At 37.7% G+C, this 17,547-nt stretch overlaps 2 protein-coding genes across 5 annotated transcripts; one reads left to right on the top strand and one right to left on the bottom strand.

Moving 5' to 3' along the window:
- Window positions 1-188: 188 nt before the first annotated feature.
- LOC113017518 (uncharacterized) lies at window positions 189-11,370 on the top strand. Of its 3 annotated transcripts, none has more exons than XM_026160667.2 (10): window positions 189-478; window positions 1,559-1,618; window positions 2,270-2,385; window positions 5,413-5,551; window positions 6,806-6,832; window positions 7,541-7,620; window positions 7,756-7,846; window positions 7,944-8,051; window positions 8,614-8,781; window positions 9,835-11,370. In XM_026160667.2, the coding sequence occupies exons 1-10, from the start codon at window positions 448-450 to the stop codon at window positions 9,966-9,968; spliced, it is 954 nt and encodes a 317-aa protein (XP_026016452.2). In that variant the 5' UTR covers window positions 189-447; the 3' UTR covers window positions 9,969-11,370. The 3 variants fall into 3 exon arrangements, with proteins under 3 accessions (XP_026016452.2, XP_080154792.1, XP_026016451.2); XM_080298666.1 differs by having other exon boundaries at window positions 208-478; window positions 2,276-2,385; window positions 9,832-11,370; XM_026160666.2 differs by having other exon boundaries at window positions 212-478; window positions 9,832-11,370.
- A 374-nt stretch (window positions 11,371-11,744) lies between these two features.
- LOC145425547 (programmed cell death 1 ligand 1-like) lies at window positions 11,745-14,426 on the bottom strand. 2 transcript variants are annotated; one of them, XM_080298671.1, is made up of 4 exons: window positions 13,936-14,426; window positions 12,738-12,793; window positions 12,277-12,630; window positions 11,745-12,030 (listed from the first exon to the last, which is right to left on the bottom strand). In XM_080298671.1, coding segments are annotated over exons 1-4 (441 nt in total). In that variant the 5' UTR covers window positions 13,938-14,426; the 3' UTR covers window positions 11,745-12,001. The 2 variants fall into 2 exon arrangements, with proteins under 2 accessions (XP_080154797.1, XP_080154796.1); XM_080298670.1 differs by having other exon boundaries at window positions 11,745-12,033; window positions 13,936-14,411.
- Window positions 14,427-17,547: the final 3,121 nt, after the last annotated feature.

The raw sequence follows: 17,547 nt of genomic DNA, 5'->3' as shown, positions 1-17,547 counted from the left end.
CCGGGTCATAGGTTGTAACCCACAGTCCAGGTTCAGCTTCATCCTAAAGTTGTTGGATGAAGGTACAAAACTTTAAGATTCTTCGAAATAAAGGGCCCACATCAATCAACCGCCCTGTTTTCAGCATGCTTTAGCTTGTGTAGCGTGCATTAACAGAACAAGCATAGAGCACTAAGCACAAATGAAACAGGCACTGAGTGACAAGAGACACAGTGAGGGCGGGAGGAGAGCGTGAGAGAGAGGAAGAGAGAGAGAAAGCGGCAAGCAGAAAGCTCATAGCTAAGGAGCGAGAGCAGCATCAGAAGAAGAGGATCGCTTTAAAAAGGACAAAATAAGGAAAAAACAAAAAAGGAAACTCACCAGTCCTGCTGATGGTCATACGTCAACTTTAAGTGGCTAAAATCTCAGTGAGTAGGAGAGAGAGAGAAAAGTAAATTCATCACCACCATGAAGCTGTGGAGCCGTGTCTGCTTCCTCGGTGAGTTTAACTCAACTGTCACGCAGCTTTCATCTCTGATTTCACGCTCTATTATCTCGCTAGAGGAAGTTTGAATTTGTGGTAAGTTAAAAATAAAATTAAAAGGGAACAGAAAAGCTTGCGATCGGGGTCCGTGTGCGCGCTCAAAAACTCAGAAGCTTTCAAGGGCAACGTTCAGATTGTTTTTAGGGTCAGACGCTGCAGGAGGCTCGAGTTTTTGCTCCACATCAAACCTTTCTTTGACCAACACAAGGAAAGCCTTGATTTGCTCTTAAATCTGCACTTGCATGCATTTAATTACATTTCAGCGTCATTCAGGGACTCGAGAAGCATGACATATCCAGGAAGTAATCTGGGAGCACACGAATCTCGCCATATGCACGCCCTTCTTTGAATCTGCTTTTTGTGCAAATCAATGCAAATATTAACAGATTAGCAGAATGTATTAATTCAACATGAGGCTTTTCTCTTTAGCTATAATTATTTGAATTATTTGTCTTGCTACAAATTTAAATTTATCAACCACAAAAAACGTGAATGCCCCTGTAAACATGAAAGTGTTTTGGTTGCTGTAATTACTATAAATTAGGACCACAGAACATGTATGCAGTACATATAACAATGTAATATACAGATAAGGTTTGCAGGCTTACAGAGGAACTTTGGTAGAGAGGTCAAAGGTCAGAGTGCAGAGTGACTGAAAGTTTGTAACTGACTGATTGATACGATTTAAAATGATATATCTCCTGTCCTGCTTCTCTCACCATTCTCTGCTCTCATTTTCACACCAGCTGTTCTGTTTTTCACACGTATTTGCAGCAGCAGTTAACAAGCGTGCTTTGTCAAACAAGTGACCGTAAATGAGCATGTTTAGTTGGTTTGTGTATCTCACACCGGCTAGCCACAGAATCTGGATGACATTTACTTGTTAGGGTAAAGTGTAGAATCATGTTGCACACCCACAGTCTGCGTCCTGAGGCAATTTCAGATGTTTGTATTTAATTTGATCTCTTTCCATGACTAACTGGCTCATTTTTAACCTCATGTTTATCTGTTGCTCATTCTCTCTCTTTGTTTCAGTTCTAGCAGTTTCTCCTATTTGCCTGGGACAAACTAGTACAAGTCATGAGCAACCCAACGGTATGTTCCACTGGAAATTAGAAAATTATTTAATTAACATAAAACAAGCTGAGAATATCAAGGTTCTTGCATACCACAAGTCCAAATACAGATGGACCTGTGGTATGAAAAGGACAAAAAGCAAGAGTCTGACTTTTTGAAAGCATTTGAATAATTCTCTGATGTCCTTAATATGTTTTGTTTATGCCTGTAAAGTCTATGAACCCTTACATGTAATATTAGGCTGTAGAAATAAAAGTCACTTGATCTGATAACCTGAAAATCTATTTATATTGATTTCCTTTCTGTATAAATTAGAGAATATTGGAGTATTTTTGTCCTTAAAAAAGTAGCAATGCTACAGTATAAATGTCCTCTGTAATAAGAACAACTCATGTATTGTGTAAATCTATTCAGATTTAGACACTAACCCCTGAACCTGGTCAGCACTCTGTATCTTCTTAAACTACCATAAAAATCTGCATTGGTTTATCTTCTGAAGCAGACTGCTGTTTCTCTTGTGTTGTTGCATAACTGTGTCACTCTATTTATTTTTTATATCACTACATTATTTGCAGAGTTGTAATAGTTTATTATTTTACAGTGCTATTTTCAGAGGGGGGAGGTTAACTGTGGCTCAAAGTGATTTTATGCGTCTCTCCTTTATGTCAGGTACAGTTTCTCCTGTCCCCTCAATCACTGCCAGATACGTTTTAAAAGGAACTGAAAATAAGATGCAATATGACACAGACCCTGAGAGTACTACAGCAGAGGAAACAAACAGTATGGTAAGTCAATTATCTCAAAGTTAAATAGCAAATCTTGGTTCTCAAAGTGTAAAAAGACAAAGTCTGGTTTGGGAATTGATGCTTATGAGTTCACATTATTGGCATCCATTCAGTGACCATAAACTTCAAATAGGCTTTATTTTAAGAAGGGAATAAAAAGTAACATCCACAGCAGTCTGGTTCTTTTTAAAGTGCAAAAAGCCACCTACTCAGGCTTTATGCACAGTTACATGGTGGAGCTATTTCCTGGTGCACAACATGCAGTCACTTCCTGAAGTCTTGTTGTCACTATGAAGCTGCGTAGTTAAAAGCAGAGTAGCTGCACAGACGTAAAGAGAGTTGGAGAACCACAAGCTGTCGTTTACTGCCTTTAATCACAACTCTGATCATCACACAACATAAAGAGCAATTATTCAACTTCTGTTTTCACAAATTCAGTTTAATCTTTGACTTGATTCTCCATCAACAGCTTTACATCCCAAATAGTTATTTTCAGCTAATGATGAAGAAAAATATAACAGTTCAGCAAAGGATGAATAACACTGAGCACGCCAATTTCATATCTTTGTTTAATTCCTTATTAATAATTAATCACAACACCCAAGTCAAGGTAGGATACTCATAGTTGAAATTATTATTTTATTTGCCAAAGCTCATAGTAGTAAGTTAGTATTACTAGGGGTGGGACTTGATTAAAAAAATTAATCTAATTAACTGGAGGCTTTGTAATTAATTAATCTGATTAATTGCATTTAATCACATAAGAAAATTTGCCCCAAAGCGCAAATGTTTTTTTAATCCAAAATGTTTTAGTGGGCGACAGAATCAAATAATAGACATGGACATGAATATTGTGAACTTAAGCACTTTTAATTTCTGGAAAGAAAAAAATAGAAAAAAATAATATCCCTCTCCAAAATTGGGCGGACTTAAAAATAAAGTGCTATTTTAAGTACTTTAAGTAAATTTTCGAAATGGTATTGTCTTTAATTAATAATAATAATACTTGTTTCAACATAAAGTGCAGTTTAAAAAAATAAGGCAAAAACATAAAAGGTTATTTGACCAGCTTCACCTTTAAACTCTGAGTAACCTTAGCCAACATTATTTTAACATTAGGCTAAAACAGTGTGATCATCGAACATTTCAGTGCAAGAAAATAGCAAACCCATTGGACTCACTATACCTCCATGCTTATTTACTGTCGGTCTCTTTCAGCCAGTTACTTAGACAAACTAACCTGTTCACATTTTCAAGACAGCTCTCTTTTTTGTTACTATGTGAGCTGCAAATGAGAACAGTCTCCCACATGGGACAGAAGTGGCAGCACTAATCAAATACCAGGACAGACAGCTGTGGGTAGGTCCCTGCTCGACTGGACCACCACTGCAGTGGACAGTCTGTCAGGGCCTCAAGGCTGGTCCAAGCCTCTTCTCGCTCTACCCTTGCAAGACATGTGAAGTCCTTAAAGCGTGGGTCAAGCACAATAGCTATCTTGAGCCACTGATGGTTGAGTGTAGCTACACATTGGGATAGATCCTTTGTGAAGGCAGTCTTAAATTTCACCATGTAGTTTGAGTCATCATCAGAGACCATGTTGTGATGCAGGCGGCAGAAAGCAGGTAAAACCACTGAACATGAGACACATGTCTCACCTCCAAGAAGCTCAGTCACAAACCGGTAGTACACAGTTCAAGAAATTCATTATTTATCCACATAATAACTGTAACTATAGGGCTTTTTGAAGAAACTGTTAAAAATAGTATTATTTACCTGCATGGCTCGAGGACAGTCGGCAGCTTTAGGAGTTTTACCAGCTCTGATGGAGTTAAAATGACTAGCTTGTGCTTTTGTTTGTCTAAAGCAGTAAAAACAGCCTCTTGATTCTTTAGTAGACGAGAAACCAAATCCAGGGCTGAATTCCACAGTGTGGAAACATCCTGTATGAGTGGCTCTTTCTGTTGCCCCAGTCTTGTTTGTTCCTGGTGTAGTTCCTCCATATTAGCAGGGCTGTCTGTAATGCATCTAATTTTGCTCATTTATTAATGTCAAAAAGCTGTTGAATTTTACTTAAAATAGTCTTTCGCCATGGCAGTTAGAAAGTTGGATCACCTGACGCTAACTGTAGCACATTTTCTTCTACATCTTCTACCACTGATAGTGGTCTACAGTCCAGAGCAATCCATCCAAAGTTTGTTGACTTACTAATATTGGTCCTGAAGCCTGAAGTTTGGGCTGCCGACACCTTTTGTTGGTACTTGGACTGCTAGCGCTAACAGCTCCCACAGTTTCTGCGCTCGCTGCAACATGTTTTGCATTTAGATGGTACCATAAGGTTGAAGTGCTTCGATGGAATGCAAACTCCGTTTTGCACACTTTGTACAAAACCATGCTTTTACCAAGGCTTCCCTCGAGTAGTCTTTTGAAATGAAATTTGCCTCCAATCAGTCCTAGCAACACAATTGACTATGTGCACGTTAGCATATGCTACTTCCGGTGCGGAAACTCCTGTGGGGAGCTTTGTTTCCGGAGTTTATGGACTCTGATGCTAGTTTAAAGTCATATTGGACTCAACATAATGTCCTTTTTTAAATTTATAGTCTAATTTGAGTAAAATAGATGAGAAAGGAGTGTATGAATTAGGTTGTGGCTTCTGCACGAGTATGCAGTGAGCTCGGTTTCACATCCAGACTCATCCTTCAATGGTGACGTCAAATTTCAAAAAAACAAGATGGCGCCTAGAAAAGTTTTCAACTCAAGCCTTCGAAATAAGACTTCTAAAACCACTGGGTGATACCACGGTGGCTACAGTCACCTTTATTTTTTTTATTCACAGTCTATAGACATGGCTTCCCACATCAAAAAATAACTCACTTGAACTACAAAGACTCCTCACAGGAAGCCTTTTGAATCAGAAACTACTGCTGTACAGAGTCAGATGCCTTCATATTCAATGAGTGAAACAGAAATCAGGCAGATTACAGGATGAAATGTTTACAACCAAAGGATGTTTGTTACTCTTCACAGCCTGGAGGCACAGTGGCTACTACTCTAACAAGTACTAATGTACCAACAAAAGAGACTACCAGCATAGTCACACAAGGAGGAGCAGACCGTGGTGGTAAAATGACTCAAACAACACCAAGTACCAGCTCAGGAACTACAGGTACCGTCACATATTCAGAAAGCACATGCACAAGTTCTGCGCCCCAAGTTGTCTTCCTGTGCACCAAACCACAACACTCGCAGGCTCACACGCTCTGTAGCTGTAAGCAGGCTGCAGACACAACCACTCAAACACTCTCACCCTATTCTAACACACCGTCAAACTGAATATTCAGACACAGTGGCACGTCACCGTATCACATAAAAGGACCACAAAGCAGCACACTTGTACCCCTTTTTTCCTCTTTCTTTTTTAAAATTAGGACTTAAATATCAATTCAGGTTAATCATTTGAGCCATATTGTCAAGCAGAAGGAGTAAGTTTCTGCTTGACTTTTGATCTCTTGTATCTAAAATGATATATAGTGCTCAAAACATGTAACATGTAAAACATCTTTATCTATCATTATCTATCATTTTAAAGACAATTAAAACAATAAAGTTAACTAAGATTTAGAATAAGGGTTAGTCACATTATAAATAATCCAAAAGAAGCAACATATCAGCAGAAATATGTTTGGAAATCACAAAGTCAACATGAAATAGAAATAGGTTCATTGCTTTATTTAAACTTGGCCATTAGCTAGATAGTTCTTGTTGTGGATTATAAAAAGTAATTTTAATGTGTAGTAGAGAGAAAAACATATCGTCCTATTGAAAATAGAAATACACTCCAAGTTCAGTTTGAACTTTGTTGGACAGCCTGCAATCGAACCAAAGTTCAGGGTATTTTAATTTGCAGGTTTTAGGGTATTTCCTATAGACAGGACTAAAACAAAGGCAGACCTGGTGAGGGGTAGATATAAAAGTACGTAAGTAGTAGATATAAAAGTATCATTGTAATAAAATTGTAAACAAACAAGTATTAAAAGGGGCCCAGTACTGATCCTTGTGGAACACCTTAATCGATTCTTTGGGATATTAAACCGAAATAATCCTTAAAGTTTTTTTTTTTTTTGAAAAGCAGCTTCTGAATAGTAATCACATGGATACTAACAGGAGATATGGATAGATGGAAAAGAGTTACTGACTTAAATTGAATCACTATGCTTAAATAGTGCCTGCTAAACAGAAAGTCACTTGTAAATGTTGCAAATTAACTAAAGAAAAATCAAATGCTCATCCTCTTGTAATTTAAATATTCAGACATATGCTACGCTTTTACCTATAAAGTGAATTTGCTTCACTTTTCTATTATAAAAAAACATAAACTGACTTTAGCTGAATTACTGAGCCTGCTGTTTGTTTCTTTTAGCACCCCCTCCACCTGGCTCGTCTGCAGGTAAGAATCTTTATTATATTATCTATTATGTATTTAAACATCTGTCTGTTTTATTCTGCTATCATTTTCAACTGTCCAAATGGACACTAATGTTGTAGTGAACTTCTTAAAACTACAGTGGCCAGTTGTTTCAGTGGTAATAAATAGGATCTAGAATCTATATTTTAAAAAAACAAAAGAAAAAACAAAACAGTTAAATTTTTTTAGATGTTAACGGATTTTTGGCACATATCAGTGGTTTCCTGTGAGCTGCCTTGGGTTGTGACTGGCAGCACTTACTCAGGATGTGCCTGGTTACCACTACTCAGCCACAGTTCCACCAAAGTTTTGACATGACATGCCACACAGAACACTGGCCAGTGCCAAAAGTAGGCTAGATTTGGCTCAAATATGTATGCTGCCTGGGCGAGACACCTTTTAGTTTTTCTTACTTGGTGGGACTAAAAAAAAATCAACCATAAAAAATGCTAGTGTCCCCCTGTGGTTGCAATGCTGATTACATGATAAGAAATTGACACTGTAATTTCTCTACAATTCTACTTTTGAATATTTAAATAGTTTTTATATTTTTTTAAGTGATGTTCTAAGGAGTTTAACAATGTAAGAATAACAGCATAATATTAATTTTTAGAGCCCATTCCCTTTTTTGGGTGGTCCCAATGTTATTTCCACTTCTTTTAAAACAGCTCTGCTTATCTTTGTCTCTAGGTTATGTTGTCCTGGCGCTTATCATCATAGTGATTATAATTCTGTGTATCATCCTCTACCTCTTGAGGCGAGCCTCCAGGGTAAGAAAAAGAAATGGAAGTAGAAATTGTTTTCTGTGCACTTAGCCTTTGCTTATTATATTACAATTAAAACAGGTACACACACATCATGTTCGCTTATTAGTATCTTGCTTGCATTTTTGTTTGTTTGTGCAGACATATTCATTTGACCTCCAGCGTCCAAATCCTGTTGGTCATCTCAACCAGCCCACTGGCACCTTTGAGCCAGTCTACCTGGATGATCTGGGTGTGTTTCTGTGGAATCACATTTTATATATACATGTCTGCACTTAAGATGATCCTAATGAGTTTGCTTTGGCGTTTGTATGTGTGTCACATCTCAGAGCGACCGGTACCTAAAGATATTGAAGCCACCGATGACCTTTCACCTCCACCGGTCGCTAATGGCACGAGTCTACAGTCGGAGGAAAAGGACTCCACTGGAGAGAACGGTACAAAATGAAACTGTTTTTCAGAAGTACAGATACCTGAAAATTCTACTTAGGTATAGTAACTATGTATTTGTACTTCATGACTTCTTGCCTCTGAGTACTGTGAATGCATTGTCATTTACAAGAAACCACACTGAGAGATTTGAGCTTTGTGACACTGTGTTTTACTCATGATCAGCATCAACACTAAAGTAGGATTTAAACAATGCTCTGTTTGTAATAAGCGGCCCAGAGAGGTCCAAGAATATATGCCTCCACACTACGCCATTATTTCTAAACAGCCTAAACTACAAGGCAAGATATTTTGTCATCAATAAGTTATTTTTTTAGAAGTAAAGTAAAATTATTTGGGTAGGACAGAGACACAGTAAGATTACAAATTACAAATAAGATTGCAAATTACATGTTTCGAAAAAAGTACTGTATGTTGTGGGAAGGGCTTTAAACTACACTAAATAATATCTTTAGCATTGCGGGGATTACCCAAAACTCTGCAGCACTAAAGAAAGTTACACCTTATCTTACAAATCCTGTTTTTCTTCTGTTTGACCTCTCTACTCAGCTCCTGAGGAACAGCCAGAAGCAAACGGTGTGGAGACTTCACCCGCTGAAAACACCACTCCCTCACTGAGTAGCGATGAAGCTGACAAGATATCCAACCCACCGAGCAGTACCAGCCTTTTCTTTGATGCTATTGGGGAGCAGCAGAATGAAAACAACAACAACCCAAGTAAGATTTTTCTTTAATAATGCAAATACAAACACAAAGCAGTACGGTCATTTCTCTATTGCATTTTCAGAAATCATGCAGGACTTGCACGAGAAAGTTTACCATGAAGCTCCAAAATATAACTCGCTTCTATGTATGTCTAAAGACAAAACATGAAATATTCACTGAAATTCTTTGTATACATATGGCTCAACTCTTTATGGTAAATGGGCTGTATTTGTATAGCGTTTTACTTTACACTACATCCAGTCATCCACCCATTCACACACTGGTGATGAAGCTACATTGTAGCCACAGCTGCCCTGGGGCGCACTGACAGAGGCGAGGCTGCCGGACACCGGCGCCACCGGGCCCTCTGCCCACCACCAGTAGGCAACGGGTGAAGTGTCTTGCCCAAGGACACAATGACTGAGACTGTCGGAGTCGGGGCTCAAACCGGCCACCTTCCGACTACAATAAGAACTGCCAACTCTTGAGCCACGATTGCCCCTATATTTATTCCAATAAGTGCTGCTAAACAAATTGTTTTATGCGGCAAAGAAAACCTGCCAGTTGTAGTCAACCATGATTACAATTAAAAATTTAATAGGCTTTATCCTTGTCAGACTATTTACCATGACATTCATGCCGATAATGAGTGTATGGAAACGTCCAACCACAGCTGTATATGGGACTCTTACTGTGGTCACTGGTGTAAGGAGTGATGTGAATTATGTCTCCCTCATCAATCCCATCCTCCAAATGTGGACTTTTTTCCTGAAATGTTTTTACTTCATGCAAAATTCAAAAGGTAGACCTACAGTAGCAACAGGTCAGTGACCAACTGAAGGTAGAGACCATTTGGCTTTAAATGAAAATGTCTGCATTTTAAAAGTGTTGGCTGCAGAAGTGATCCATCAGTTTTACTCTAAAAGTGAACATTGTCTGTTTCTGTGGCACTTTTTTAATGTTTTACTGCTGCACAGTGATTAGGTGTTTGCAGATAAGTTGGCATTTTCCATTTTGCAATCCACTGTCTTCTTCAATCCCAATCTTTGTTCTCTCTCACAGCAGTTTGCTCCAGTGACCCATTTGTTGAAATAAACCTGGACGAGCCGGCATGGTGTGATCAGCTCCTCAATTCTTCTGAAGGTTCTTCCTCGGTCTTCCCCTTCTCTCCATTCTCTTTATCCTCCTCTTCCTCTTAGCACTTTGAATGTTATCCTCTTCCATCAACATATAGGCAGAGACTGTCTTTCGTAGCACATGGACATGAGCACAACATGTGTTTTTTTTCCCAAAGCTAGTATGGATTGTGAAGTGAACAACCAAGGAATTAACATCAACCTGTAAACATGAAGCTAGCTTTAACTGATTTCTTATTGTGTTTTTATATGTTTTTGTTCAAATTTATTGGTCTCATTTAGTATTTTTTCTAAGACTATATGAAGGACTTTAAACTGATTTTAATTGAATTGTTTGAAACTGAGCAATTTGGGAAGCTCAAAGAGGCAGTCCAAAATTGCATCGAAGAAAAAGAAGGATTGAAGAAATGTTAATCACAACTTTTCCTGCATTTAACTGACTTATTATTATTGTTGCCTAACCACACTGCAAACTTCATACCAAAGGAAGTAAAATAAGCAAGGTAGCTTATTTGTGACATCTAGACTAAGCAATAACGCCTGAACTTTTTTTTTTTTTTTCCAAATGTCATCACTTCATGAGCGTATAGATTGGCTGCAGTTCCTCTCAGATCTAACATCCTTTGAAATAGGCTAAAGTTTTCTCAGAAGAGATGTTTGGTTTTAAGTCAGATTATTTTTGGGGAAATTAGTGTGTACAAAGTACTCATATAGGAAACAGTTGATTAACTTTTTGTACAGTTTAATATTGCAATAATAAGTTATGGTTGTAATCCCAAGACGCAAATGGACATACACAAGAATGATGCTTCATTTGGGAACCACATCTCATTACCAATAAACATAAAACTAGCTTTAACGCTTCCTTATGATTTTTTTGTTTGTTTTATACATTATCAGCACATCAAACTTAAATCAAATGAGTTTTTTCCTAAAATGTAGCATTTTTCTACTTCATTTTATTTACTAAAGCATCATAAAACAAGATTAAAGTTAGCTTTAGCAGCGACAACTGTTACTCTCAAATTATCGATGTAGGCTAGTTTCCCCTAAACCTACAGGGAGATTTGTGAAATCTCTGAACTATAAAAATACACTCTGTGTCATAATTGCTGTAAATATTTTTGTACACGATATATTTTTTTTAGTAGAATACTTTGAATTATTCACATTTATTCAAGTTCTATATTTTAATTTGTGACTCTGGAGGTTTCCATTCTACTAGATGTTTAAATGCTTTCGTTTCTTTTAACCTACATTTATTTTGTCATTTTTTAATAAACTGGTTTCTTTTCAGAAGCTAACTAAAAATACATTTTACCACTGCCATTTTGCTCAAAGTGCTCATTCAAACTGATATATAAATATATAATTTTCTGACTAATGTTAAAAAAAACAAACATTGAGAAGTGTTACTTTGTTTCATGTTAAAAATCAAATTGATTCAAATAAAACTATTTTTTTTTCAGAATTTCACTGTTATCCCTTCTTCATTCTTTTTATTATCCTGATGGTTAAAAATGTCTCTCACTTAACTAATTTTTGGGTTTAATTCCATTTGCTGCCTTACTCACACCAAACCTTTTCAGAAAGTCATCTGTATATTCTTTGGTCCATATCAAAACTATAAAACAATTTTGACTACCTGTCTGTGAGTATTTATGCTTCTTCTTGTGGCCATGGCCCTCAGGTCTCAGTGTCTTCAATCACTTTATTAGTGTTAAATAGCTGATGTTTTGTTTTTGTTGATTTTTACACAACACAGAAAGCCTTGATCAAGCCAGTATTGTTTCTTCACAGAGCCAGCACACCATAACAAAAAATACTTTTGTCAAATCCTATAATTAACTTCTTTAAAGATCATTTTGCAGGTTGTAAAAAAACAGAAAATACATTTTAAACAATAAATTGGAATTAAATTATTTGGTGTTGATGAGATGTAAAATCATCAAAGAATCTTGGATTTATTACTTGTAATCTGAGAAACTCATCTCTACAGCTATAAATAAGTCTTGTGTCTGCACTTTCTTTCTGAATTATGGCAAACACCACATCAGAGGTGGTGCTGTCAGTGCCATTCCCAACTGTGTTGGGTGTTAAAGTCGATCTCTGAGTTGATCAGCAGCTGCTGTAAAAGACAAAAAAAGAAAGAAAAAAAGAAGAAGAAAGAAACAGTTAACATGTGTTCATGTCCAGCATGAGCACATTTTGATGTTTGTCTTACATGCATGAAATGTGTTTTAATTATGAAAGCTGATCTTCACTAATAATAAAATTCTCAACAATTAAACTCCATCAAGTGCAGATTAAAATTCCAGCCAGTGAAAGAGTGAAAATTGAAAAATCTATTAATTCTACTGAATAAACTTACCAGTGATTTTGAGATCACATTTTGCTGAACCTGAGGAGTAGTTAGTAAACACTGCACAAACATAAAGACCCGAGTCATCAGTCCTGAGTCTGGACAGCTGAAGTCTGATTCGTCCTTCTCTGAGGGCGTCTTTGTCACTCTGGACTCGTCCTGAAAACTTTTCATCCTGAGACTCTGACACCTCAAAATAATGAACAAAATTGTACAAGACTACTATTTTTTCTTCAATTTTCTGATAACAGAGGACACTAATCAAAGACATGTCATCTATGATGGTGAACGTCCACTCCAGTGTGATGTTGTGGTTCTCCTCTGCCTGATAGGAGGTCTGTGTCACATTGACTACAAATGATCCTGTTGAGGAGACAGAGAGGGAAAGAGAGGAGCAGACACACTGAGAACTGGAACAAATCTGTTGTTGAGCTTTATTTGGAGTTCATAAAGTGAAGCTGTAAACTAACCAGAGACACATGAGGTGAGGATGATGAGCAGCAGGATCCTGCAGATCATCTTCTCCCTGTGAGAGGAGACAGAGGCGAAGAGTCATCAACACATGAGGTCAAAGGTCAGTCAGTACAGCTAGAAGAATGAAAATCTACAGTCTGACTTCATTTACTCATCACAACATGTGATCCTGTTCATGATGCTGATTATTACACTGACTGACCAAAAGTACATGAACTACAAACACAGCATTGGAAGCAACCAGAAGAAAAATTTGCTCTCAAAATATTTGACATATTTTTTTTTATATTCAGAGTTGCAAAAATATATATCTGACACAAGGTTTTCTATATGTTTCAACATATAGAAAACAGCAACACTGTGAAATCTGTTTTCTGTGATGGTGTTTAAAGGAGTGTTTACCATCAAAATGCTATTTTTGGCCTGTATTTATATAGCCCTTTACTAGTCCCTAAGGACCCCAAAGCGCTTTACACATTCAGCCTTCCACTCATTCACACACTGGTGATGGCAGCTACATTGTAGCCACAGCTACCCTGACAGAGGCGAGGCTGCCGGACACTGGCGCCACCAGGCCCTCTGACCACCACCAGTAGGCAGTAGGTGAAGTGTCTTGCCCAAGGACACAACAACCTAGACTGTCCGAGCCGGGACTAGAACAAGCAACCTTCTGGTTAAAAGACAAACTGCCACGATCGCCCTTTTTATGAAAATAAGTTCGAAATCAACTTGCACCATAGTTCTCTCTAGATTTTTTGAGCTTCATTTCAAGGATTTTTTTTTGTACCTGTTACTTAAACTGAGAATTTTTTTTAACTGTTTAAATACTTTGCTACAGACACACAGAATGAGCTACAGTCCTCTAAAAGCATTATGTTAATGACACAACCTCTTTAACTCTTTAAAGCATTAATCATAAAATAATTGGCAGAAAATTAGAGTGAAAAATGTAGTGTTTATTGAACCTGACAGATAAAAAAATAAATATGAATTTGCATCACAAGTGTTTTGGTGGGAAAAACAAAAATCACATTGATGATATAGAAATCTCAAAAACTTACAAATTCTCATATATCTAATAATTTACGACTACTTAATCCTACTACTACTTGTACTAATAATAGTCTATGCACATTCTTGCTTTTTCATCACTAACAGTAGTAATAGAAGCAGAAAAACATTATAAAAACATACATGGGTTGCTTCTTCCTTTCTCAGATTGTAACAAACACCGTTGTCTTTGGTTGTCACTGCCTTCAAAAAATGCGTAATTTAAACTGTTAACATGAACCTCGTTTAACAAAGCTCATCCAAGTCTGTGCAGAGTACAGGGTCCTCTTCCAGACTGCAGAGTAAGCAACAACTGAGTTTGTTAACCCCGAGATAAGAGAAAGTGAGCAACTGATGCAACAGGCTAAATTCAACAAATAATATTTGAGCTCACATATCCAGTCACATCATTAGACAGATAACAAGCTACAAGCTAATTTTCATTTAAAGGAGTCATCACCCAGTTCAGAATAAACTGACTTGTTTGTTGCAGCAGTGTGCCGGGACACTGACAAAAAATGATCAGACAAAAGCAGGTTCCGAGGAAATACTATTAAGTATTCACTGTTTCTGTGAAAAGTTAAGTCGTGATTTTTCAGATTAAAAAAACAAAAAACAAACAAATAAATAAATAAATAAATCCAGAATTTCAAGTTTCAAGTTGTTCATCTGTGGGAGTAGTACAATTATTATTATTATTATTATTATTATTATTATTATTATTATTATTATTATTATTATTATTATTATTATTATTATTAATAATTATTTATTTATTTATTTATTTATTTTTTACAGTTGTGACTCCTGATTTGTATTTTCGGTCTTTTGTGAAGTCATGAACTCCCTCAGTTCTCTATAGGGATTGAACTTTTATAACTCCAGCAGTTTTGCCTATGTTGCACTAACCAGGGAGCAGCAGTATTGGGTCCTGGATTCGTGGGAATTCTGTTTATCTCCCTTACACCAAATCATTCTGGTATCACCAAAAATGAGCTTAGAGGTACGGTGTGTAAAATCTCAGCACTGGCAGTAGAGTGCTGTTAGCCTCTTGTTTTAGGCAGCATTAGAGAAACCTTCTATGACGTGGATCCAACATAACTGCACTTGGAAACTTAGCAAAGAAACCTTCGTGCTATGAGAGAATGTATTCAAAAATTTATCAGAGGGAAAGTGTGATTTTTTTCAGACACTGGAACCTAGCATTAGCTGGCATCATGTTAGCTTATAAGCAGCTCTTGTTATTAAAACTGTTTATTGTCAGCTGTTAAAAGAGGGGAGAGTCGCATGTGTAACTGTGACAATATATGGAAAAAAAAAAAGCTTGCTTATTTATGTTTTTATTTGTTACTGCATATGTGGTCAGTCTCTAGCTACATACATAAAACAAAATTAGGAGTAGGAGAATAGACGAATGTTGGCTTTATATTTTTGTACAATAAACAACTGTAAGACAGAAAATGTTTATTTGAAATACACAAACCTAGAGTGCAATAAAGCATGTGTACTCAAGTTCAGAGATGAGTGTTTGACATAAGTTGCTTTTTTTCTATGTTGTTGCACTTTATTTGATCACATTTGGATTTATAAATCTGTTTCTTATCTGCAAGTTCCATGATTACCTTTGTAGTAATCAATTCAGGAAGAAAGATTTTCCACATGTCTTTTTCCTTTAACCAAGCTCTTTAGACTCCTCCTCCCAGTAGCAACATCCAGTCAGACTCTCTCTACTCAGGACCTGATAATATTCAGTTAATCTGTCTGGATGAATAAGACTGTAGTTCCATCCATTCACTTCTGCTTACCCTTTTAGGGTCCCCTGGGGGCGCTGGAGCCTATCCCAGCTGAGCAAGAGGCAGGTTACACCCTGGACAGGTTGCCAGTCTGTCGCAGGGCTAACACATAGACAGAGGAAACCAGTCACACTCACATTTACCCCATTCAGACCTATGGGCAATTTAGTGTTTCCAATTAACCTATCCCCACTGAGTGCATTTATTTGGACTGTGGGAGGAAGCTGTAGGGATTTAATGTGAATATTTTAAGAATCCAGCTCTGGTCTTTGGCTCTGGTGGTGACAGTAAAACATCCATCATGGGGGCGATTGTGGCTCAAGAGTTGGCAGTTCGTCTTGTAGACGAACTGCCAACTCTGCTTTTACCATATGAACCCTCGCAGACCCTGAGGTCCTCTGGTACTGGCCTTTTGATTGTCCCTAAAGTCAGGACACATACTCACGGAGAGGCAGCTTTTCAGTGGTATGGTCCTCGTCTGTGGAACAGCCTGCCGGAGGAGCTCAGGGCCGCAGAGAACATACATGTTTTTAAGAACAGGCTCAAGACCCACCTTTTTAATTTAGCTTTTACTTAGCGTTTATTTATTTTATGCTTATTTATTCTATCCTGTTATTCTATTTATTAATTTAGGTTTTACCTAATATTTATTGATTGTATTCTTATTAATTTTTTAATCTTCTTACTCTATTTATATTTATATTGTATCCCGTTCATATTTATTTTATCGTTTTACCCTGTACATATCCTATTGTGTCATATCTCCAGTATTTCCTCGGAGGGCGCTCTCTGCACCGGGGCTGTGATCGACCGTGGCTGCTGGGGCTCTGGGGATCCTCTCAGCCTGGTTGGGGGGCTTTTTTGCCTCCCTCCTGCTGTGTGCCCAGCCTGAAGGCTGTGGTCTGTGACCGGCTCCTGGTGCAGACGGCTCCCTGTTATAGTGTTTCCTCACTTGGCACATGCGTACCCAGCCCAATTTTACTCTTTAATTGTGGGTGTGTGTGTGGGTAGGGGGGTTATGTGTGTATTCATATTGTTTATGTTAATGAGAGTGTGGGGAGTGAGTTGGAGGTGGGGTGGGCTGCTTTTAACCATGTAAAGCACTTTGTACTACATTTTTTTTGTATGAAAAGTGCTTTATAAATAAAGATTGATTGATTGATTGATTGATTGACTGATTGTAATCGGAAGGTTGTTGGTTCAAGCCCCGCCTTGGACAGTCTCGGTCATTGTGTCCTTGGGAAAGACACTTCACCTATTGCCTACTGGTGTTGGCCAGAGGGGCCGATGGCACGATATGGCAGCCTAGTTTCTGACAGTCTGCCCCAGGGCAGCTGTGGCTACAACTGTAGCTTGCCTCCACCAGTGGAGAAGGAACACAAATATTATGCATTTCGTATTGAGCTGAAAAGGAACACAGTTTGTCCCGGACTTCAGCTAGAATGGAAAAAGACACAACGCTGGAGTTATTCTGCGTTTTTATGCTGCACAGCTGTTTCTTCTTCTCTCATTCTCTCCCCCTCCCTTTCCTGTTGCTACTTCAATCACAAAACTGATCAATGATCAGCTGATCAGCATTTCTAACACAAGTCCCATCTCTCTTGCTTGTTTACCTTTTAGGCGACATGAATGAGTTGAAGGGAAGTTATAAGCTGTTTCTGAGAGACAAATAACACCAGGATCCTTTTCTAAGTCGCTGACAGCTGGTAAATGTGCAGGGGCGGGTCTAGCAAAGTTTCAAGTTTCAAAGTTCAAAGATCACATTAACATTTGTATCCCTGTATCAACAAACATGCCATATTGGCTGAGTTTATTTGCAGCATATCAAACATCTGTGAACAAATATAATTGTATAATGTTGTTCTATATAGTGTGCAACTGTTAATGTAGAGCATTATTAAATTTATTGCTAATGCAATCATACGGCATATTGACTTCTGTGGAAATTTTAGATGGCACTCCT

Source organism: Astatotilapia calliptera, chromosome 3 (genome assembly GCF_964374335.1).
Source record: "Astatotilapia calliptera chromosome 3, fAstCal68.1, whole genome shotgun sequence".
NCBI classification, from domain to species: Eukaryota; Metazoa; Chordata; class Actinopteri; order Cichliformes; family Cichlidae; genus Astatotilapia; species Astatotilapia calliptera.
The sequence above is the reverse complement of the archived record's forward strand: the minus strand, read 5'-3'. Positions and strand labels throughout refer to the sequence as shown.

Bases quoted from the DNA above. Each gene is read 5' to 3' on its own strand.
- LOC113017518 (XM_026160666.2), top strand. From the start codon at position 448: ATGAAGCTGTGGAGCCGTGTCTGCTTCCTCG. The intron at 6,833-7,540 runs GTAAGAATCTTT...CTTTGTCTCTAG, and splicing joins TCCACCTGGCTCGTCTGCAG to GTTATGTTGTCCTGGCGCTT. The intron at 7,847-7,943 runs GTGTGTTTCTGT...GTCACATCTCAG, and splicing joins AGTCTACCTGGATGATCTGG to AGCGACCGGTACCTAAAGAT.
- LOC145425547 (XM_080298670.1), bottom strand. The intron at 12,631-12,737 runs GTTAGTTTACAG...TCTCCTCAACAG, and splicing joins CCTCACCTCATGTGTCTCTG to GATCATTTGTAGTCAATGTG. The intron at 12,034-12,276 runs GTAAGTTTATTC...TGTCTTTTACAG, and splicing joins ATGTGATCTCAAAATCACTG to CAGCTGCTGATCAACTCAGA.